This window comes from Haliotis rufescens, unplaced genomic scaffold, assembly GCF_023055435.1.
Source record: "Haliotis rufescens isolate VD_foot unplaced genomic scaffold, xgHalRufe1.0.p SCAF_58, whole genome shotgun sequence".
In the NCBI taxonomy this organism is placed as follows: domain Eukaryota; kingdom Metazoa; phylum Mollusca; class Gastropoda; order Lepetellida; family Haliotidae; genus Haliotis; species Haliotis rufescens.
This window is the reverse complement of record NW_025964312.1, coordinates 2,284,753-2,308,265: the sequence shown is the minus strand read 5'-3', so window position 1 is coordinate 2,308,265 and position 23,513 is coordinate 2,284,753. Positions and strand designations below refer to the sequence as shown.

Here is a 23,513-nt window from a genome sequence, read left to right as displayed (position 1 = left end):
GACAGCCTGTACAGTGGTAGACAAAGTCAGTTATACAGCAGCTTTAGACTACTCCAGTTTCACCCTGAAAAAACCTTCAACAATTCACTTCTTTCACTGTGAGATATACAAAAAAAATGATCAAATGTTGACAAATTTGATCAGTCTTACATAACTGTGGATATTGTGGACGATGTTACGGAACCTATATGATAGATACGACAAATGCTTCTTGACAAAAAAGTAAAGTCAAATTCAGATTTGAGAAAAAGAAATGGACATTTTGGATGAATGGTACTAATACTTCAACGAGTCAAGGATTTATTTAATGTCTGAGAACCAGACTGAACATAAACATGGTATTATTCCCACCTTGCTTGGAGTATTGGCTGCAGTACTATTCCCATCTTCCCGAGGCAAGAGAGTTTACTGACTATAAAAGTCCAGTTTCCACCCTTGCCGAACTAGGCTGGTATAATGGAGTTAGATTTTGGCTGGACTAACGAGTCCAATCAAAATCGCGCACCGAAATCGAAATCCGGTTCGTAAAGTGTCATGCAGATTTCGGTCGACTGCAGGATTTGCAAAGCATGTGCACCGCTAACTTGTTGTCAACAGATATTTTCTTTATCTTTTCATGTTTTTAATCAAGGTGCTCACGTGATTTGATGAACTTCGCAATGTAAGACTTGTTTGATCTTGATTATCGATCAGATCATCTTGACTGGGCGCCACCGTTTTGTTTGATGCAAATGCAAGTGATACGAGAGGTTGAATCTGATTGGTCTTTAGGAGAGGCATAGAAAGGACATTACTCGTAATAGCCACTGGTGGCGCTACGATCGAGCCCAGGAATTCCAGCCTAGTTCGGCAAGGGTGGAAAACTGGACTTTTAAAGTCGGTTAACTCTCTTGCCTCGGGAAGATGTACTATTCCAAGTACTTAATACTTGCCATTATCATTTAGTGCAACAGGAGCTACCTATGCGTTATACAATCTTCAGATAATCATATGATCAAAACGACAGTTTACCCAGCAGTGAATGGGTACCCGGTAGGATCAGATGGAAATGGGAATGCAGACCTAGCTGAACAGGAAGCTTGGGTTGTCAGCTCCATACGCACTGATCCGTGTGTGGAGTCTTCAGTTATAAGTTTCCTCTTATCACGTGTATCTTACAAGGTGTAAATAGTTCGAATTAATGTTCTTTGACACCTATGATGTACTCAAAGCACGTATCACGGCATGTACTTTGGATAACAAGCGATAGTTCATAAATAGCAATATTTCCCAACAGATGAACTGTGTAATGTACAAATATGTCAGTGTCTATGTACATCTCCGAGTGATGATGATGGCATCCGATACTGCCCACGGAATCAGTCGTCCTCAAGATCGAGATCTTCGTCTAGATTCACATCCTGAAACAAACAAAACAGATGTAAGTCAACCCATTCAGCTGTACGTGAAATGTGAGGGAACGCTTCCACTGCTGTAGACCAGGATACCTCCAGCACATTGCATGATCCTGTTACCGTCACCAGCTCCACTTTCATCCTGCAAGAATGTGGACCTCATTCCTGATCATTGAGGTCATTATACAGATCTCATGGTCTCTACCAGTAGCTTCTAGTGTTACTCTAACAATTGTTACCAGATCAGTAACCGATATATATGTTTCCTCCAAATAGCCAAAACGTTACCAGTGATAATTTAACATAGTGTTATATCCACCCAATGCTTGGAACTTACAATATTAAATCACTGGCAACAGGAAATCCGTAATCATAGACCTTAACCACTTTGATGAGTGAGTGAGTGAGATGGGTTTAACGCCGCTTTTAACATTATTCCAATTATATCACGACATGTCAGCTTAACATGCTTAATGTGGGAGGAAAGCCTGAAGTGATGCAGGCCTAAGACGTTTACCACTTCGGTGAAACCCACGAGCACGGGTATGGTGCTGACAAACCTAGAAACATAATCGGGGCGAACTGGGATTCGAACCCACAATCATAGGTTTCTGGCGTGCCCAAGGGACGCCACTCTGCACAGCGAATCACGGCGCCTTAGACGACTGGGCTACCCGTGCCCCCCACCACTTTGATGAAAGCCAGCAGCACAGGTGTGGTGCTTACAAACCAAGGATCAGAATCAGTTTGAAACTGGGAATGAACCAGCAGATCCTTGCACAACCAAGGGACACAACTCTATAAATCTAAAATCTTTAATTCTTTCCCACCCTCCATAATGAGCAACTAAAGTGTAAAAGTGCAGTAAATCACATGACACATGCGAGGTGGGACTTTATTCGGACCAGGAAGTGATCGTGTTAATGTCTGAGTTATAAAGTCACCAGAAGTTAAGGCCAGACCAGTTTTTCTCCTTCGTCATGAATTCCAGGGGCAAATAACATGAAATACATAAATGTTAGAGGTGAAACCTCCTTTACAGATATCAGTTCAGGATATGACTTGAAAATGTGTACTTGTTTTACTGTCATAATTATTTTCAAAACAAATTTGGAATTAACACTTTTGATAAAATTACTAAATCTTGACCATGTTCACACGCATACACGTAATCAAACATTGTTTTTGTTTTATTTAAAAAAATAAATGAAGGGGACACTCATCATGCTCAATTATAAAATATACCAAAGACTATTAGTCCAGTTTCCCGTTCCACAAAGTGATCTTAGCGCCACGACTATTGTATGCCTATGTTAAAGTATGGGTGAGTGAGTGAGTTTCATTTTACGCTGCTTTTAGCAATATTCCAGCAATATCACAGCGGGGGACACCAGAAATGGGCTTCACACATTGTAACCATGTTGGGAGTCGAACCCGGGTCTTCAGCGTGACGAGTGAACGGTTTAACCACTAGGCTACCCTGTTAAAGTATGAGAATTAGACCATCTTAGTGTTAAGATCACTTTGTGGAACTGACCCCAGGTCTAAATGTTGCCCTCTGCATGACTCTCAGCACAATTCTGCTACACACTACTTTGTTAATCACTTTGCTAATCAGGCCCATGCTAGTGTCAGTAGAAAGGCATCACATACTCCCCATGTGAGTCACACATGTAATGCTATTTCAGAACACCCATTGACAACATTTCACACAAATAAATATACACAGTTTCCTTCTGTTCAAGACTTTCTACAATTAGCTAGAAGGTTTACGTTTATAACCTACAGGTGATTTGTAAGTAGCTTTAAGGCCTCACTAAGCTTTATTACCCAGCGCAGTATGTGAGTGAGTGAGTGAGTTGTGTTTAACGCTGCTTTTAACAGTATTCCAGTTATATCACAGCGTGTCAGCTTAATGTGGGAGGAAAGCCCAAAGCGATGCAGGTCTCAGACGTTTACCGCTTCAGTGAAACCCACGAGCACTGGTATGGTACTGACATACCTAGAAACATAATCGGGGCGAACCGGGATTCGAACCCACAATCATAGGTTTCTGGCGTGCCCAAGGGATGCAACTCTGCACGGCCAATCGCGGCGCCTTAGACGACTGGGCCACCCCTGCCCCCACACCCATTGACAACATTTCGCACAAATAAATATAAACAGTTTCCTTCTGTTCAAGACTTTCTACAATAAGCTAGAAGGTTTACGTTTATAACCTACATGTGATTTGTAAGTAGCTTCAAGGCCTCACTAAGCTTTATTACCCAGCGCAGTATGTGAGTGTCTAATTGGAGAAATCTTCCTGGACCAGCCCCAAACATCAGTGGGTATCAGTGGGTATCAGTGGGTATCAGTTGACATGTAGAGTCTGTTTGCTCTAATATTACTCATCATGCACATCCCATCTAGCAAACTGACAAACTATCCATGCATCTCTTGGGCGTCTGACAATGGTTGGGAGGGGGGAAGGGGAGGGGGGGGAAGAGATTTTATGACACTTCATGCGGATAATTGGGCTAATGTTGCTGACCTAATGTTGCTGTATTGTCAGGGACACTTAGAGTGAGTGAGTGAGTGAGTATGGTTTTACGCCGCTTTTAGCAATATTCCAGCAATATCACGGCGGGGGACACCAGAAATGGGCTTCACACATTGTACCCATGTCGGGAATCGAACACGGGTCTTAGGCGTGACGAGCGAATGCTTTAACCACTAGGCTACCCGACCGCCCCCACGGACACTTAGAACATTGTTTGTTTGTTGTTGAACACCGCACTCAGCAATATTCCAGCTATATGACAGCAGTCTGTAAATAATTGTGTCTGCACCAGACAATCCAGTGATTGACATCATGAGCATCGATCCACGCAATTGGGAAATGATGACATACATCAACCAAGTCAACGAGCTTGACCACCCGGTCTCGTTAGTCGCCTCTTACGAAAAACATAGTCGCCTTTTACGGCAAGCATGGGTTGCTGAAGACCTACCTATTCCACCTATATTTTGAGAAATCGAGCAGCAGTGCACTTACTTATATTTAGTTGATGAAACTAAAAGCTTTTTGATAAAAGTGACTGGGCATTTACATACCCCTTCTACTGTAAAAAGAATCTACAATATACAGGAAGAACATATGGACTGTCACGTACATTTCGGTCTTTGTAGGGGCACTTACAAAGATTACTAACAATATTGGTCTAGAGTGAGTGAGTGAGTGAGTGAGTATGTTTTTACGCCGCTTTTAGCAATATTCCAGCAATATCACTGCGGGGGACATCAGAAGTGGGCTTCAGACATTGTACCCATGTCGGGAATCGAACCCAGGTCTTCGGCGTGACGAGCGAACGCTTTAACCATTAGGCTACCCGACCTACCCATTATTGGTCTAGAAGTTGAAGAGGGTGCTTATTGGAGCAGAGCGCTTACTATAGCGAATAGATACCTAGTGTGGTTTTATCTCCACAAAGTGAGTGAGTCGGGTTTTCTGCAGCTTTTAGCAACATTTCAGCAACATGGTGGTATGGGACTGTAGAAACGGCACACATTGTACCATGTGCAGAACTAAACCTCGTCCTTTGCTGTGATGACCAACACTTTAACCACTACACTATGAAAATATACTGGTAGTTATCCAACACTCCTCGAAACACAATATCACATAATCAAATTTTCATATCAACTGTCAGAAACTTAAACATTTTTGATTTAAGGAATACAGATTGTTTGTTCATTATTCTGAGGAGATAATTCCATATATTTTACCCATTGTCACCTTAGTCGGTGAGATGTTGTAACGCCCCTTTAAACAATATTTCAGTTATATCACAGCATGTCAGCTTCAAGTTAGAGAAAAGCCTGAAGTGATGCAAGTCTTATATTGTTGACACTGTGGTGAAACCCAGAAGAAGGGTATGGTTATAATTATGATAAATTTGTGATTTGAATCTAGTCACAGGTTTCTGTCACATCAAAGGGACACAACTCTGCCTAGGGAATTGCGGTGGTTTAGATGACTGAGCCACCAGAGCTTCTCCCCTCCCATTGTCATCTTTAGAAAGAAAATGTATGTTATGTAATCCTACACCACGAACGAAAAAAACAAAAACAGTCACCAACAACAATCTATTGATGGCGCAAGATTATCAATTTGAGACATTTTGAATAAAGGATGCAGTCATTTCATTCCGTTCATGATATAGTAGTGTGACGTCATACTGTCATCATGTTCAAATCGGTTCATTTTCTAGGACACTGACTGACTGTCATCCAAAATCTCCAAAAGAATTTCCCCAAAATTGGTAATGATATAGAAGAATACTCTGTGAAAAGTTGGTAAAATAATGAAAGTGTGTTTGTTCCATTCATCTCAAAATCACTGCATGTTCAACTGACCAATCAGCCTCCAGAAAAGCTGAAATTCACATGTACAAACAATAGATAAACCTTTCAGAGGAAAATTCATCCCCAAACACCATAAAGCACCCCTAACATATATATGCCTAGTAAGCTAATTTGAGAAAACAAAACACAAAACACTCATAAAGTCACCATCCCAACACTGACAAAACACTGAAAAGACACAAAGAAGATTGAAAACCTGTGCCGATATCTCCTCCCTTGTTAGAAGCTACAGAGCTACCATGTTAATGTCTACTCTACTGCAACAATCAGATGCCGGACCATTCCATGTTAGAGGGTGGGGGGAAAAACTCATTGAACACAAAAACTCTTCATCTTTCACAAACCTTATAATCAAAAACTGATACATGAACACTTCCGCCATAAGCCTTAATCATAGAACATGTCCAGGGCCCTGTTCCACAAAGCGATCTTAGCGCTAAGGTGATCGTAACTCCCATACTTTAACACTGGCTTACGATAGTCGTAGCGCTAAGATCCCTTTGTGGAACGGGGCCCAGGGCCCACTAGCACAAAGCGATCTTAGTGCTACGTTGATCGTAAGCCTATGATAAAGTATGGGAGTTACGACCAACTTAGCGCTAAGATCGGTTTGTGGAACATGTCCTGTGAGATACTGCTCTCAATGGTGCTAGCTTAATCCCACCAACTGCTTTTAGACCTGCATTTCTTTCTAAAAATTTGCAATTTGTTGATTTGTTACTTGATTACTCCAAAACACATACATTTGGAAAATTGAAACTAAAACTGCTATTTCAAATAGATCACTTGACCTGAATATATTGAATATTTTTGAACAATAAAAGAAAGATGCTTCATTCATAAATCCGCCAAATTTTAAGTTTCAATGAGTTTTTCACTGTGAAGGAATTGGCAAGTAAATGGCGTTTTGTAAATCTTACCGGCACCTCAGCTTCGTCATCATCAACATCATCATCATCATCATTCAAAACATCCTATAACACAATCAACATGTAGTTTAGCCTTCGTGAAAAGAAAAAGGTTTTTAGAATAAAAAACACTAAATCAGTAAGGTAACCATGGTAACTAAATTTATAAAATCCAAGCTGTGTGGATAATGACAAGAACTGGTCTTTCCTCTGCTGCCTCCTGGGTCTTCTTCCTCTGTTCTGGTTTCGAATCCCAGTTCGCCCCGATTATGTTTCTAGGTTTGTCAGCACCATACCCGTGCTCGTGGGTTTCACCGAATTGGTAAACGTCTGAGACCTGCATCACTTCGGTGTTTTCCTCCCACATTAAGCTGACATGCCGCGATATAACTGGAATACTGTTAAAAGCGGCATTAAACCCAACTCACTCACTCACTCTTCCTCTCTTCCTAGTATCGATCTGAGCTGTATATACTGAACAACAAATATAAGGGGTCATGAATGTTTTGGGGAGATATTTTTATGAAATTGTGTGCTCAGTTTTCAATTAAAAACCCCCCCCCCAAAACGTTCATGATCCATACCTTTTTTGGTTCAGTATATACATACAAGTCCGAGTCTGTGCAACAAGATAAAACAATACCCCATCCATGAACATGGTTCGGGTGAGGGGATGAAAGAGCAATGTGATGCAGGCTGTTAACCATGGCCCTATGAAACCCATGGTCTGCCAACCCTAGAATAAGTACACAGGATTTAAATCTCTGTTCAGCAGATCCTTCCACGACAAAGGGATGCAACTCTGCACAGAGGTCTGCAGTGCTTTAGCTGACTGAGCAAGTACAGTAACATGAAGGAGCAGTAATTGTGTTCATATAATACTGTCAGAATGGACAGGGACTTACAGAAGTATCAATGTTATCATCTATTTTGATATTCTCCAGGTCTAGCTCCAGCTCCTTCTCTAGATCAGCTACAGTTTGTGAGATGGGCTTGGACGGGGCAGCAGCCTCAGGGGTGGGTTTGCTGACAGGAGGGGGTGAGGAGGCCTGCAAGAGACAAACACGTCACACAATCGCAATTACATCCATACATCATATCAGCATTCTAATGGAAAGCATGAATAATTTTCTGTAACATTTTACCTTTTTGATAACAACAGAGGAAGACATTACAAATCAAGAAGTGCGTGAATGTAGTTTTATGCTGAAGTCAGTAATCAAGAATGTGGATTAGTGGTTGTTAACATGATCAAAAAATAAATGTTGGGGTATGTTGACCAGGGGTCTGTGCGCGGTTTTACAGGAAAGCTCTTGACGAGCAGGTGTTTGAGCAAGGAATGACAGGTATGCTCTCAAAGAGGAGGTGTTTGTGCAAGGAACGACAGGTATGCTCTCAAAGAGCAGGTGTTTGTGCCAGGAACGACAGGTATGCTCTTGAAGAGCAGGTAATTGTACAAGGAATGACAGGTATGCTCTTGATGAGCAGGTGTTTGTGCAAGGAACGACAGGTATGCTCTCAAAGAGCAGGTGTTTGTGCCAGGAACGACAGGTATGCTCTTGAAGAGCAGGTAATTGTACAAGGAATGACAGGTATGCTCTTGACGAGCAGGTGTTTGTGCAAGGAACGACAGGTATGCTCTCAAAGAGCAGGTGTTTGTGCAAGGAACGACAGGTATGCTCTTGACGAGCAGGTGATTGTGCAAGGAATGACAGGTATGCTCTTGACGAGCAGGTGTTTGTGCAAGGAATGACAGGTATGCTCTTGAGGAGCAGGTGATTGTGCAAGGAATGACAGGTATGCTCTTGACGAGCATGTGTTTGTGCAAGGAATGACAGGTATGCTCTTGACCAGCAGGTGATTGTGCAAGGAATGACAGGTATGCTCTTGACGAGCAGGTGTTTGTGCAAGGAACAACAGGTATGCTCTCAAAGAGCAGGTGTTTGTGCAAGGAACAACAGGTATGCTCTCAAAGAGCAGGTGTTTGTGCAAGGAACAACAGGTATGCTCTCAAAGAGCAGGTGTCTGTACAAGGAACAACAGGTATGCTCTCAAAGAGCAGGTGTCTGTGCAAGGAACAAAAGGTATGCTCTCAAAGAGCAGGTGTCTGTGCAAGGAACAACAGGTATGCTCTCAAAGCCCAGGGACGCTCTCAAAGAGCAGGTGTTTGTGCAAGGAATGACAGGTATGCTCTCAAAAAGCAGGTGTTTGTGCAAGGAACGACAGGTATGCTCTCAAAGCCCAGGTATGCTCTCAAAGAGCAGGTGTCTGTGGAAGAAATGACAGGACACACCTCATGATCTGTGAACATTAATTGTGAAAGGCAACATGTGTACACTCACAGACTTCCGTGTTTGTTCTATGTGCTGGGGCTGGTCCTCAGAGTCCTCGAAGGTGTCCTCCCCGTCTATCGGCGCTGCGTACACGAAGTCCCCGGACTCCTCTGCCTGTCTCATCTCCTCCAGGGGGTTCCTCTCTGTGTTGGGCTGAACAAAAACCGTAAAAGTTTCTCAGGCAAGTCACTTTCAAGTACTGGGATGTCAGGGAAGGCTTAGTTACTGGTATACCAGTAAATGTTTCTGATATGCTGGGAATACCAAACATAATTAAATGTTCAGTCCTTTAGTTCAGACGTTAGGGGAAATATTTTGCTATGTTTAGTATGCATTGTAAGGTTGACTTACAAGGTATGCTAAGGGTGACATATTGGTATGAAGGTAAGGTAACTTACTGATATGCAAGGTAAGGTCGACTTACTGGTATGCAAAGTAAGGTTGACTTTCTGGTATGCACGGTAAGGTTGACTTACTGGTATGCAAGGTAAGCTCACTAGCTGGTATGTATGCAAGGAAAGGTCGACTTTCTGGTATGCAAGGTAAGGCTCGACTTACTGGTATGCAAGGTAAGGTAACTTACCTGTATGCAAGGTAAGGTTGACCTGGTATGCAAGGTAAGGTTGACTTACGAGTATGCAAGGAGAGGTTGACTTACGAGAATGCAAGGAGAGGTTGACTTACTGGTATGCAAGGTAAGGTAACTTACTGGTATGCAAGGTAAGGTCGACCTACTGGTATGCAAGGTAAGGTCGACCTACTGGCATGCAAGGTAAGGTAACTTACTGGAACGCTAGATAATGCAGAAGCTGGGGGGAGACGTTTCCGCTGACTCTGCATGAACTGTTCAGCCCTGAAGGCTTCCTTGAGTCCGGGAAAGAGGTTCTCGTACTCTGTCGGGTCAGCCAGTGAATCCGCAGCCTTCTTGCTGACAGTTCCCAGGCTCTGTCGCCACAACGCCACAACTCTGTAAACAGGAAACATGCACAATGCTGAGAGATACACAAAGACCAAGTCTTGATCATGCTTGTGAAAAAATATGCAAGTGTCCAGATTTTCATTCATTTGTTCGTTCATTTGTGTTTGGGTCTTCGCCACTCTAAGCAATATTCTAGTTATATCATAGTAGGGGGCACTAGAAATGGACTAAATACATTGTACCCATGTTAGGAACCCAATCTGGTTTTAACAACCAGGTTACCCCACCATTTGATAAATGCTATGTTCACACTGGACCAATTACAGCCAAAGATTATAGAGTGAGTGAGTGAGTATGGTTTTACGCTGCTTTTAGCAATATTCAAGCAATATCACGATGGGGGACACAAGAAATGGGCTTCACACATTGTACCCATGTCGGGAATCGAACCCAGGTCTTTGGCGTGATGAGCGAAAGCTTTAATCACTAGGCTACCCGACCGCCCCGAAAGATTATAGAACTATACTGACCGGGACACTTGACTGGGGAGATATGTTCGGGCAAAGAACGCCGCCTCGGGTAACCTGCCAGTTGAGACCAGAACCTCGAGACAGTCTTCAAGTCTGTGGAGAAAACATTGGGACAACCATTGAAAAACACTTCCAACAAACAAGGTGGTTTACAGTCTATTCAGTTACCATGGTTACAGGGAAGCTTACGCTCATTAAAATCAGATCTAAGTTCTCACTGCCACTATACAAAGCTCTGAGGACATCCCATTACGGGTCATGTCAGAACGACCTTTCGCGAATTTTGACCGACCACTGAAGCGACCAACAAGAAGATGATATCATCCAATTAGAAAGCAGCTTGCTTTACGGCACTCGTTTCAACCTGGCAACTTCCATTTCAGACTACACTTAAAAATTCTGTTGACACAGTTCTTGATTAATATTTTGAAAACTGAACAAATGAACATCCGGAATGTCTAATAGAGGGTTGAGATTGTATGGCAGTGCTTCCCACGTGCTGTGCAACGCCTCCTCCGTTCAAATGTTTATCCCACGGAAGCGAGAGATAGACGATCATTTTGACGGAATCAGTCGTATGGGCCGTAACCATTGTTCGGAATACCCCATGTTAACTTTTTCAAGGATGCATGATTAGAAAACAACATTCCGACTGTCACTTTCATGATCTGGTAAGCGATGCTTTGATTGGTTGGATGAAAGGTCGTTCTGCCGTTACCTGTAATGGGATGTCCTCAGATCTGTGTTTAGCGATAGCGATTTCAATGAGGAATTGAAGGAAAGGACATGCTTCAGTGTTTGAAAATATACATGAAAGTCACGGAAAGTCCTTGTTGTAGCCCTATTTAAACAGAATAAATTTCTGGGGCCCCTAGATTCAAATAAGATACAAGAAGACCTCAAGGATCCCAGGAATCCCTTATTTCGAACACTGTATTTGAAGACAGTCCCAAGTCAGGTAAAGTATGGGAGTTAAGATGTCTTAATGCTGCCACTGCCTTGTGGAACTGGGCTGTGTGGAACTTAAAACCAAACCCCATAACACCATTGTAGAACCCAATTTAATTTCAAATATTGCTTCCTCAGAAGTACTTATATACATCTAAAAAAAAGTTAAGAATAACCTGATTCTTTCATCATGTTCATTTGGTTGGGTTTAACGCCACTTTTAACACTATTCCAGTTATATAGCGGTGTGTCAGCTTAATGTGGGAGGAAAGCCCGAAAGTGATGCAGGTCTCAGACGTTTACCACTTCAGTGAAACCCACAAGCACGGGTATGGTGATGACAAACTTAGAAACATAATTGGGGCAAACCGGGATTTGAAACCACAATTATAGGTTTCTGGCGCACCCAAGGGATGCAACTCTGCAAAACTAATCGCGGCGCCTTAGACGACTGGGCAACCCGTGCCCCCTTATTTTAGCTCAGCTAATCTGTCATAAAAGAATGGTGTGATCCTTAACTTGTTTTGAGTAGTATATTAAGACAAAAATGTTTATTCGTGTTTATGTTAATTAACTCAGCAACAAGCGTTGGGTGCTGGGGCCTGCACTCTGGATATTACAAATCTGGTTTGACCCCCTGTGAGGAATCAAAACCCTTCCACTTACGCAGAACAAGCATACACCAGCAGGCTACGCCATCTCCACCGTCCACATCAACCATATTAACAAAAAAACATAAACCTACAGACTACAGTTGACTCAGTCATGGCCAACTATGTAGTGAGTGAGTGAGTGAGTGTGGTTTTACGCCGCTTTTAGCAATATTCCAGCAATATCACGCCAGGGGACACCAGAAATGGGCTTCACAAATTGCACCCATGTCGGGAATCGAACCCGGGTCTTCGGCGTGACGAGTGAACGCTTAAACCACTGTTCTATCCGACCGCCCCGGCCAGGTATGTAACATACATCACACAAACTCTACATCAATCTATCTAACCAAAGTTATTGTCACCCCAATTCCTCACCTTCCTAAAGAAAAGTAGGACAAGAAAGCTACATTGTTCTGTCCCGACTTGGCTGCCGTCTCCCCGAGTCGCGCGACCATCTCGGAGTTGCCCGCGGAGCTGGCCAGAAGCAGCAGTCCCCCGAAGTCCTGGGCCTGGTGGAGGCACTCCTGGGCCAGCCCGAACTCACACTTCCTGATGGCCAGCTCCGACAGCTGCTTCCACTTCTGCTCAGACTGCGGTACAAGAACACACGGTCACCATGGTTACAGGAGACGAGGTTTGAATCCTTGATTTCAAGAGGCACAGTTTAAATCAAGAGTTATCACTGTCACAAGCAAAGGTTTGAATCCAGGGATACAGGAGACCTCGTTTGAATCAAGGGTTACCATGGTTACATGAGAGAGGACTGAATACACTGACAGACATGAGATATCGTAGGTTTTAAGGCAGGTATACAATGACATGACAATGAAAAGCGCTTCAGTTTTAACACGCTGATACCCTCTCACCTCCATCTCCTTGGCGAGGGTGTACGCCGTCTTCAAGTCTCCCAGACCCACGGCCAACTCAAACTTGTGTTCAGGGTCACAGGTTACTGCCAGAGCTTGTGATTTGAAGCCCTGAAATAGTATAGAAGCTTGCATGACACGTAGTGATCACGGTGATTCATCATGACATCTCTTCATTCAAAGCGGGGGCACGGGTGGCCCAGTCGTCTAAGGCCCCGCTTGCAGAGTTGCTTCCATTGGGCATACCAGAAACCTATGATTGTGGGTTCGAATCCCGGTTCGCCCCGATTATGTTTCTAAGATTGTCTGCACCATACCCGTGCTCGTGGGTTTCACCGAAGTGGTAAACGTCTGAGACCTGCATCACTTCGGGCTTTCCTCCCACATTAAGCTGACACACCGCAATATAACTGGAATACTGTTAAAAGCAGTGTTAAACCCAACTCACTCACTCATTCAAAGCAATTGCAGGTCACTGGTAGTGTTAACTCAAACTGGTTACTATGGTAACAGATGAGCCTGAAGATGCTCATTTACTCATTGATGAACATGGGGAAAATGGACAATCGTATCAACATGTATGCAAGGTCTTATGTTAAACCATTATGACGATGTCATGCTATTGTTCTTTTGTTGATTCTGAGACAGGAATTCACTGGCCATTCTGAACGTGCATTTTAAACTGACACAACTATAGGTCATTGTGCAAAATAATAGAGAAATTACACATCAACATCAACGTGGTTTAACATGTTTAAGTCAGAGAAATCACTTGAATCTGTTGATTCCAAAAGCAACGTCTCTCAGATTCTCATGATTTCTCCATATGGTTAAGATTTTTTCTAGCATTAGAGTAAATGATGTTTCTTTGTTTGTCAAGAGTAATCATTCTTTTTGTTATACCGAAATACACTTTAAAGTTTAGAAAGTTAAATAAACCATCCTCTGTTTCATTACAGTAACTTAGCTGAGAACCATGAAATGTTGTACCAGACGCAATCTTATTTTCTAGCAGACGAGTCAATATTCATCACATGATAGGTCAATACTGATCATGTGATGAGTCAATATTCAAGGTCAGTATCAGTCACACTCGGGGTCTACATTCAAATGTATTGTTTCGTCACGATACAGATTAACGGATGGAATTGCAAGAGTCTTAATGGAGGTATAAAAAAATCTGACATTTATTAGTCACACAAGAAGACAACCCACCTGTTTTTCGAGGAAGTGAGAGACCCTGGTTCTCTGTTCTCGCGGCACTGTGGGCAGGACCTTGTCAGCTGTCTCAAAGTCGCGCCGCATCACCGCCGTCTGGTACTCCAGCACGGACACAAGCAGGGAGAAACTGACGATGTTCAGCTCCTTGTCTCCCAGGTACAGACGGTTGTCTTTGGGGATGTAGCCCAGGAGGTACATCACCCTGGAACACAGAGTGAGTGAGTGAGTGAGTGAGTGAGTGAGTGAGTGAGTGAGTGAGTGAGTGAGTGAGTGAGTGAGTGAGTGAGTGAGTGAGTGAGTGAGTGAGTGAGTGAGTGAGTGAGTGAGTGAGTGAGTATTGTTTTACGCCGCTTTTAGAAATATTCCAGCAGGAGACACCAGAAATGGTCTTCACACACTGTACCCATGTGGGGATGACCCGTGAAGATTCCGGGGTAGAATTGATCTTCAGCAACCCATGCTTGCCGTAAAAGGTGACTATGCTTGTCGTAAAAGGCGACTAACGAGATCGGGTGGTCAGGATCGCTGACTTGGTTGATGCATGTCATCGATCCCAATTGCGTGGATCATTGCTCATGATATTAATCACTGGATTGTCCTGTCCAGACTCGATTATTTACAGACCGCCATCACATAGCTGGAATATTGCTGAGTGCGGCTTTAAACAACAAACAAAACCATGTGGGGAATCGAAACCAGGTCTTCGGCGTGACAAGCTCACACTTCAACCACTAGGCTACAATTCAAGATAACTACAACATTAACCATATACCACGACTACTGCTCAGTGCCACAAGGTCGGCCCTTCCTGCTGCATGCATGATGTAGGAAATGACACAAACACCCCCCACTGCTGACATGAACTGACCTGTCTAAGTGGGCGATAGTGACAATTTCTCCGCCGACGTAGTAGTTGAGTCTGTTGACGCCATTGGTGTAGATGAAGCAATCGCCGACCCACAACCCCGTCTTCACCGTCTCCTCAATCTCACCCATAACCTGGCAATACGAACAGTGTGTTACCATGGTTACAGGATAAAAAAAATTCAAAATTGAATACAATATGTTGGTGAATTACTTAATAAAGAAATATTACTACTTATTAATAGCAAATTAATAGTAATGAAAAGGGACACAACTCTACCCAGACACATGTTATAACACAACATACCTCGAAGGCCTCCTCTATGCCATCCTCATTGATGCCTTCCTTCGTGTCCCTTGCTCGCTCCACCGCCTCTTGGCTGAACTTGAGGATGAAGAATGACTCGTCCGTAGCGATACACACCAACTCTCCATTCTCACTCCAGAATATCTGCAACACAAAAGGCCAAGTTAATTCATCTTGTTGTCCGTTGTTTTACGCCGCACTCAGCAATATTCCATCTATATGACGGCGGTCTGTAAATAATCGAGTCTGGACCAGACAATCCAGTGACTGACATCATGAGCATTGATTCAATTGGGATCCGATGACATGTATCAACCAAGTCAGCGAGCCTGACCACCAGATCCTGTTAGTCACCTCTTACGGCAAGCATAGTCGCCTTTTACAGCAAGCATGGGTTCCTGAAGACCTAATTGATTCCTAATTTTCATTGGTCAGTTAGTTCATCAATTAAACCCTTAACAGGAACTAGGACTTTTGTCCTCACTAAAAGCACACTGATATATGCCATTTCACACTCTCATAGGAAGTATTATGATCAAGGTATTGATTAAATCTTGTGCTGGAATTCAAACCATGGACCTCTTCATGCTAATCAGAGGATGAATGACTTACCAAACATGTTAACCCTCTTGTTTGTTTGTTTGTCTTTTAACGCAGCACTCAGCAGTATTCCAGCTATATGACACCAGCATGTAAATAGTCAAGTCTGGACCAGACAATCCAGTGATTGATATTGTGAGCAATGATCAAGCCATAAGGGGTGAGTGAGTGAGTGAGTGAGTGAGTTGGGTTTAACGCCGCTTTTAACAGTATTACAGTTATATCACGGCGTGTCAGCTTAATGTGGCAGGAAAGCCCGAAGTGATGCAGGTCTTAGGCGTTTACAACTTCAGTGAAACCCACGAGCATGGGTATGGTGCTGACAAACCTAGAAACACAATTGGGGCGAACCGGGATTCGAACCCACAATCATAGGTTTCTGGCGTACCCAAGGGACGCAACTCTGCATAGCGAATCGTGGCGTCTTAGACGACTGGGCCGCCCGTGCCCCCCGAGCCATAAGGGAACAATGACATATAATCCACCAAGTCACCGAGCCTGAGCGCCTGATCCATTTGGTCACCTATTACTATCAGCATGGGTTGCTGGGGACCTATTCTCACCTGGAAACCCCTTAAGCAAGCTGACAAGGTAAGGCTGTAAAGACTCTGATCCCAGCTACACGTGCATTATAGACTTTTGTTTAAGTATGTTTAGTATGTAAGCTACTATGGTCACCTATGAACAAGTAGGGTTTGGCAGTTGACTCACATGTCTGGGGGTGATCTCGATCCTCCGGATGAGCTCGGTGCTGTCCCACTCGTAGAAGGCCAGGCCACTGACAGACCGAACTCCCAGCATGCACCCACCGAATATACCTGCCAATATAAAGGTCACCGTATGACTCTTGCTCAGAACTTGTTTGATCAGTGTAACAACAATCAAGGCCTTAGTTAATTTTTCCAAATGTTTTATGGCAGACATATGGACAACGATTCCAGATCTGGCACATCAGAATATTATTCTACAATCTCTTCATATCAAGAGACAGCTGACTCCAATCACTGAATTTTGAAAAAAAATGCTTTCTGGGATATTGACTGATTTCCTGCCCAAAAATATTTTTCAAATGTAATAAGAGAATTAGAATACAATTGTGCCCACAACAGGATGTTACCATGGACAAAACCATCAAAAGTAGTTACCGTATTCAACGTAATAAGCGCCCCGCTCTAATAAGCGCCAACAGCGATATTTTCTAATATATTGGCTAGTGAACAATCCCAATTAGCACCCCTTCCGATTGATCAATGTACACAAGACTTATTTATTTGCATATAATACGCACTCGTGTGTACCCTTAATTATGGGCAATCAAATTCTGGAAAAATATATCTCTCGTATAAAAACATTTCAGGCTGTCAGCATAAAATTCGAAATTTATCTTTATCTGTTTTTTTTCCACCAAAATAATATTCTAATAAGAGCCTACTATTTCTAATTTTGAGAGCGCCCTGGGCGCTTATTATGTCGAATACGGTACTTCTAACACAGTGTGAGATGACGTAGAAGACATCCTGCAGTGGAGGGAAGGCCGTTGAATAAATGAGGCCTTGGATATACATACCTTCTGCACCAAAGTCTGGCTTGAAGGATTTCTGTTCCTTAAAGTTCTTGAAGATCTTGACGCTGGTCCCGCCGTCTCGGATGGCGTACACGGAGGAGTCGCTGCTCCACACAAACTCCTGGGCCGAGCCGAAGCTCTTGTTCCTCAGAGCCATGGCTGTGTAAATGATGAACTCTCCGTCTCCACACACAACAACAAACCTGAAATGTAGAGAAGGATGTGAGTCAATCATACAATAAAAATGTAGAGAAAGATGTGAGTCAATGACATAGCTAAAATGTAGAGAAAGATGTGAGTCAATCTTACATCTGAAATGTAGAGAAAGATGTGAGTCAATCCTACATCTGAAATGTAGAGAAAGATGTGAGTCAATCACATAGCTAAAAGGTAGAGAAAGATGTGAGTCAATCCTACATCTGAAATGAAGAGAAAGATGTAAGTCAATCACATAGCTAAAATGTGGAGAAAGATGTGAGTCAATCCTACATCTGAAATGTATAAAGATGTGAGTCAATCACATAGCTAAAATGTAGAGAAAGATGTGTCAATCCTACATCTGAAATGTAGAGAAACATGTGAGTCAATCCTACATCTGAAATGTAGAGAAAGATGTGAGTCAATCCTACACCTTAAATGTAGAGAAAGATGTGAGTCAATCTTACATCTAAAATGCAGAGAAAAATGTGAGTCAATCCTACATCTGAAATGTAGAGAAAGATGTGTCAATCACATAGCTAAAATATAGAGAAAGATGTGTCAATCCTACATCTGAAATGTAGAGAAAGATGTGAGTCAATCCTACATCTAAAATGTAGAGAAAGATGTGAGTCAATCCTACATCTGAAATGTAGAGAAAGAAGTGAGTCAATCCAAAATCTGAAATGTAGAGACAGATGTGAGTCAATCATGAGGTGAGGTAAGGTGAAATTGGGTTTAACGTCGCGTCCAAGATTATTGCACTTATATAGCAACGTGCATGCACGTGTGTGTGCGTGTGTGGCTGCTTGTACAAGTCCAAACTGATGCCGATTTATAGTGCTAGCACACTGAGATACCATGCCGCAGTTTAACATGAATACCCCACTCAGACACAGTATACTGACTCCGAGCCGACCAGTCCTTGTTTTAGCCCCTTAATGCCAAGCGCCAGACAGGCTAACAACAAGTACCATCTTTTAACATCTTTTGGTATGACGCGGACGGGGATCAAACCCCAGACCTTCCGCTCTCCGGGCGGACGCTCTACCTCTAGACCACGGAGGCGGTCTGTCAATCATGAAGCTAAAACTGTAGTGACAAATAAGAGTCAATCATAGAGCAAAAATGTAGAGAAAACCTTGAGTCAATCATATACCTGAAATGTAGAAGAAAGATTGGTTGGTTTGTTGTTTAACGCCGCACTCAGCAATATTCCAGTTTTATGACGGTGGTCTGTAAATAATTGAGTCTGGACCAGACAATCCAGTGATTGACATCAGTCGCCTCTTACGACAAGCATAGTCGCCTTTTACGGCAAGTATGGGTTGCTGAAGACCTATTCTACCCCGGATCTTCACGGGTTGGGACACCATGTGAGACTGGGCCACCTGTGTCCCCACAGAATAGAATAGAATGGGTCGTTTCCCTTATAAATCGAGGTAGAACCACGGATATAAATATTCACTACCAAATCACAACCAAACTGAGGATTGAAGGAATTAAGTTGCAATGTATTTTTATGGATACTTTACAAACAATGATTCGTCAATGAAATGTAGGTCTCCTGTCAGCCCTATTTGGAATTGTTTATTGTGAATCATGGTATGCCTCTTTCAGAAATATTCCAGCAACAAGGTGAGGTGAAACTGGGTTTAACGTCGCGTCCAAGATTATTGCACTTATTTAGCGACATGCATGCACGTGTATGTGTGTTTGTGTGGCTGCTTCTACTAGTCCGGACTGATGCCGATTTATAGTGCTAACCCACTGAGATACCATGCCGCAGTTTAACATGAATACCCCACTCAGACACAGTATACTGACTCCGAGCCGACCAGTCCTTGTTTTAGCCCCTTAATGTCATCACACTGTATACCCATGTGGAGAATCAAACCCAAGCCTCTGGCATGATGACCAAACATTTTAACCACTGGGCTACCCTACTCCCCCCTGTATTTAGCTTGTTTGTTTGTTGTTTAACGCCGCACTCAGCAATATTCCTGCTATATGACGGCAGTATGTGAATAATCAACAGTGATGGACATTATGAGCATCGATCCACGCAATTGAGATACGATGACATACATCAACCAAGTCAGCGAGCCTGACCACCTGATCCTGTTAGTCGTCTCTTACTACAAGCATAGTCCCCGTTTAAGTCAAGCATGTTCGCCTTTAAGCAAGCATGGGATGCTGAAGACCTATTCCACCCCAGATCTTCACGGGTCCATAGTGATATTAACAATAATTTACTCGACTACTAGTCTCTCTGAAGATCTGCTTCTGCTGTTCATAAATTTCTTGCGAAAATGTTTGTCATTCTTTTTGTGAGATTATTGTCAGAGATCCTCTATAATCACAGACCCGTGAAGATCCGGGGTAGAATAGGTCCTCAGCAACCCATGCTTGCCATAAAAGGCGACTATGCCTGTCGTAAGAGACGAGGAGATTTGAAACCACAATCATAGGTTTCTGGCGTGCCCAAGGGACGCAACTCTCCACAACAAATCGCGACGCTGGCCTTAGACCACTGGGCATCCCATGCCATGGTGACTAAATGGATTGGGTGGTCAGACTTGCTGACTTGGTTGATTTACATGCCTTCGAAATCCAATTGCATGGATCGATGCTTGTGTTTATTTATTTATGTTTGAGTATTTACTGAGCTGGAAAAGTGTTGATCGGTCGTTAAACAACAAACAAACACATGAATTCTGCTATAGAACAGAAGGTGAATGAAGTGAAAGCGACTATCACAGCAGTTTATACACAACCAGTGGCTAATAGCATGAGCAGTGATCCACAAACCCTAGGCATGAACACATCGGCACCTTCTCAACTAGGGGACCAGATTGAATAATTTTGTGGTCTGGTATTATTCACTTTTGTCCACGTTATTGTTAGTTTGTTAGTTTATTCCTGATATATGGCGGTGGTCTGTAAATAATTGAGTCTGGACGAGACAATCCAGTGATTGACATCATGAGTATTGATCCAAGAAATTGGGATGAGATGACATGCATCAACCTAGTCAGTGAGTCTGATAATCCGATCCTGTTAGTCACCTCTTACGACAACCATGGGATGCTGAAGACCAATTCTGACCCGGATCTTCAAGGGTTTCTTATGCCAGGACTTGGCTACTGACGACCTATTCTAAATCATGGAGTCTAGATTATCTAAGTGTGTGCAGCCAACAATGAAATATATCTTGCAAACATCTCATGAACAGATTCCTTTCAACATGAACAAAACACATGACAGAAAACAATTTATTGACTAGAGATAACTTGGAGAATAAATTTTTACAAACCTGTAGAGGTTATGAATTCTCTGATGAAATCCTCCTTGGGGCACTTATTGCATTTTCCTTGCTCAAGAAAATCTATATGACATAGTTGTAACCATTTTCCTTAATAAAAAATGTTACCACACAAAAAACTTCGTTTTTGTATGATATACGACCACCCTTACGGGGCCTCACCCCCAACGGCGCCTCACGCCAGGGGGAGCAACTCTCACCCAAATCACTTTCCATATGTCAAATGCTGACGGAATGTGGGGAGGTGGGTGGCCGTGCCCCAAGGAGGATTTCATCAGAGAATTCATAACCTCTACAGGTTTGTAAAATTCTCTTTCTGATTAAATCCTCCTTGGGGCACTTATTGCATCAAGACAGACTCCCAAAGATAATCTAGGAAGTGGCATCCGTCAGCAACAGGCGTAAATAAATACATCGTATTTGATTATTCAACAGAATAAAATATTGAGTTCAATAAATGGAACCAACCTTATCGTGAGGCACCACCGTCGAAAGGCGGGGGCTAGAGACAGGGCGTGGTCGACCATATATTATGATAAAGCCTGTTTTTGCGGCTTGTCATAAGTTGAGAACTCGAAACACCTCCCACCCCCCCACACTTTTTTGAACAAGTGATATAAGGGCGTAGATCACGAGAGACCATAACCAGCGCTGAGCTAGGCCAGAGGGTCCCCGAGGATCGAAGGAGTGCGTGCGCAAAATACGAGTATTATCGAGTAGTAAGGACTGATATTTATCGACCGCAGAAGATAAAATCCGGACCATTACTGAGCAGTATAACCGGAAGACTGTCTAAAATCTCGAATGCTCAATCAGCTAGAGATTAGAACTTTGCCCAGTTCGGAGAACTGACTGACCAAACCGAGTACGCTCGCTTGAGTGTTTGTCGAGTTGGTAAGGTTTGATGAATCGTGCTCGGCTGGCTCCAAATAGCCGCGGAGCAGATCTGCTCAATGGGCAGAGCCGCGGCGTACGCTTTTGACGCAGCCACTGCTCTAACCTAATGAGCCTTCAACCTGGTAGGGGGGTCCCTGCCTGTAAGCGTATACGCTGTACAAATGTTTGAAACTATCCACCTCGAGATAGATTGTTTACTCGCAGGTGAGCCAACCTTCCTACCGCAGTAACAGCAAAATAGTTGGTTATCCTTACGGACACCCATATTTCTGCTGATATAGGCCTTGAGAGTCGTGCGGACATCCAAGACATGAGCATGTCTTGCAGTGGTCCCCGACGAGGAAGGCTGTGAAAGAGCTGGTAGCTCAATAGGAGCCGTTCACGTGGAATCGTGTGCGACCCTAGGACGGTAATAGTCCGGTAGACGAAAACTGACTGTCCCGGTGATATTTATCGACCCCATGGAAGACAGTTATTTTGGGATCGGCTGACATAACACGAATGTCGCCTACCCGTCTGCCGGACGTTACCACCACAAGGAACGCCGTCTCCCAGCTCAACAGCTGAAGAGAGAGAGACGACAGATCCCGAAAGGAAGGACCGGACAGCCAATCTAGAATGATTGACAAGTCCCAAGGGGGACTGATCCGCCGGACTGGCGGTCGGATCCTGTCCACACCTGCTAAAAAGCGCTGCACTAATGGGTGTGCACCCAGAAGTGCCCCGTCGACAGGGACGTGAAAAGCTGCGATAGCTGTAGAGTACCCTCGGACTGTTGATGCGGCCAGGCCGTCATCTAGTCGCGACTGGAGAAACTCAAGCACGGATACGAGATCTGCAGAAAAAAGATCTGCAATCCCTCTATCGACACACCTGGGCGCATAGCAGGCCTATCTATCGTACTGAACGTTTGTCGAATCCCTCCGCGAAGCCAGTATTGTGTCTGCAACTCGTGCAGGAATACCGCTCTTCTGGAGGCGATTCCTGACAGTGGCCAAGCCACCCATTGAATCCTGAGATTTGGGTGGAGGGCCCCGTTCTGGGATAGGAGGTCCGGTCGTAAAGGTAATATAACAGGAGGCTGAGCCAGAAACCTGAGTATTACTGGAAACCCACTCTGCGCCGACTAAAGAGGTGCCAGGAGCACAATTAGTCGCGCAGGCTGAGTGCCTAGCTGAGACAGGACCTTGGAAATCAGAGGTACTGGGGAGAATGCCCACAGAACTGTCCGTCCAATCTAGCTGAAAGGCGTCCGGTGCCACCGACCTCGGGTCGTGGACTCGGGAGCAGAACGTTGGTGTCTGGTTATTTAACCCAGACGCAAACAGATCCACCTGTAACGACCTGTATAACAGGGAGAAAATCCCGAATATCCCCGGGTCGAGCCTCCACTCGTGAGGAGCGAGGATCCGGCAAGACAGAGCGTCCGCACGGACGTTGTCCACCCCCGGGAGATAAACAGGTAGCACCCTGATATCGTGAGAGTCGCACTATAGTAGGAACTGCCACGTCTTTCGTCGAAGCGACGGAGACGCCGTTCCCCCGCCGTTTGGTTGTCCATCTCTAGACGAACCACTTG

General features: G+C 43.8%; 1 protein-coding gene across 2 annotated transcripts in view; it reads right to left on the bottom strand.

Moving 5' to 3' along the window:
- Positions 1-784: 784 nt before the first annotated feature.
- LOC124149587 (coatomer subunit beta'-like) overlaps positions 785-23,513 on the bottom strand; it is a 40,099-nt gene continuing 17,370 nt past the window's right edge. Inside the window, exons 10-22 of one of the 2 annotated variants that reach the window (XM_048385379.1) lie at positions 17,518-17,717; positions 16,662-16,768; positions 15,351-15,494; positions 15,048-15,178; positions 14,174-14,381; positions 12,959-13,069; positions 12,468-12,682; positions 10,492-10,584; positions 9,829-10,009; positions 9,052-9,195; positions 7,615-7,758; positions 6,722-6,775; positions 785-1,400 (exon numbers count right to left, since the gene is read on the bottom strand). In XM_048385379.1, the coding sequence (XP_048241336.1) occupies positions 1,359-1,400; positions 6,722-6,775; positions 7,615-7,758; positions 9,052-9,195; positions 9,829-10,009; positions 10,492-10,584; positions 12,468-12,682; positions 12,959-13,069; positions 14,174-14,381; positions 15,048-15,178; positions 15,351-15,494; positions 16,662-16,768; positions 17,518-17,717 (1,774 nt within the window). In that variant the 3' untranslated portion in view covers positions 785-1,358. The remainder of the gene's footprint in view (positions 1,401-6,721; positions 6,776-7,614; positions 7,759-9,051; positions 9,196-9,828; positions 10,010-10,491; positions 10,585-12,467; positions 12,683-12,958; positions 13,070-14,173; positions 14,382-15,047; positions 15,179-15,350; positions 15,495-16,661; positions 16,769-17,517; positions 17,718-23,513) is intronic. The other variant, XM_048385380.1, reaches the window with a different exon arrangement.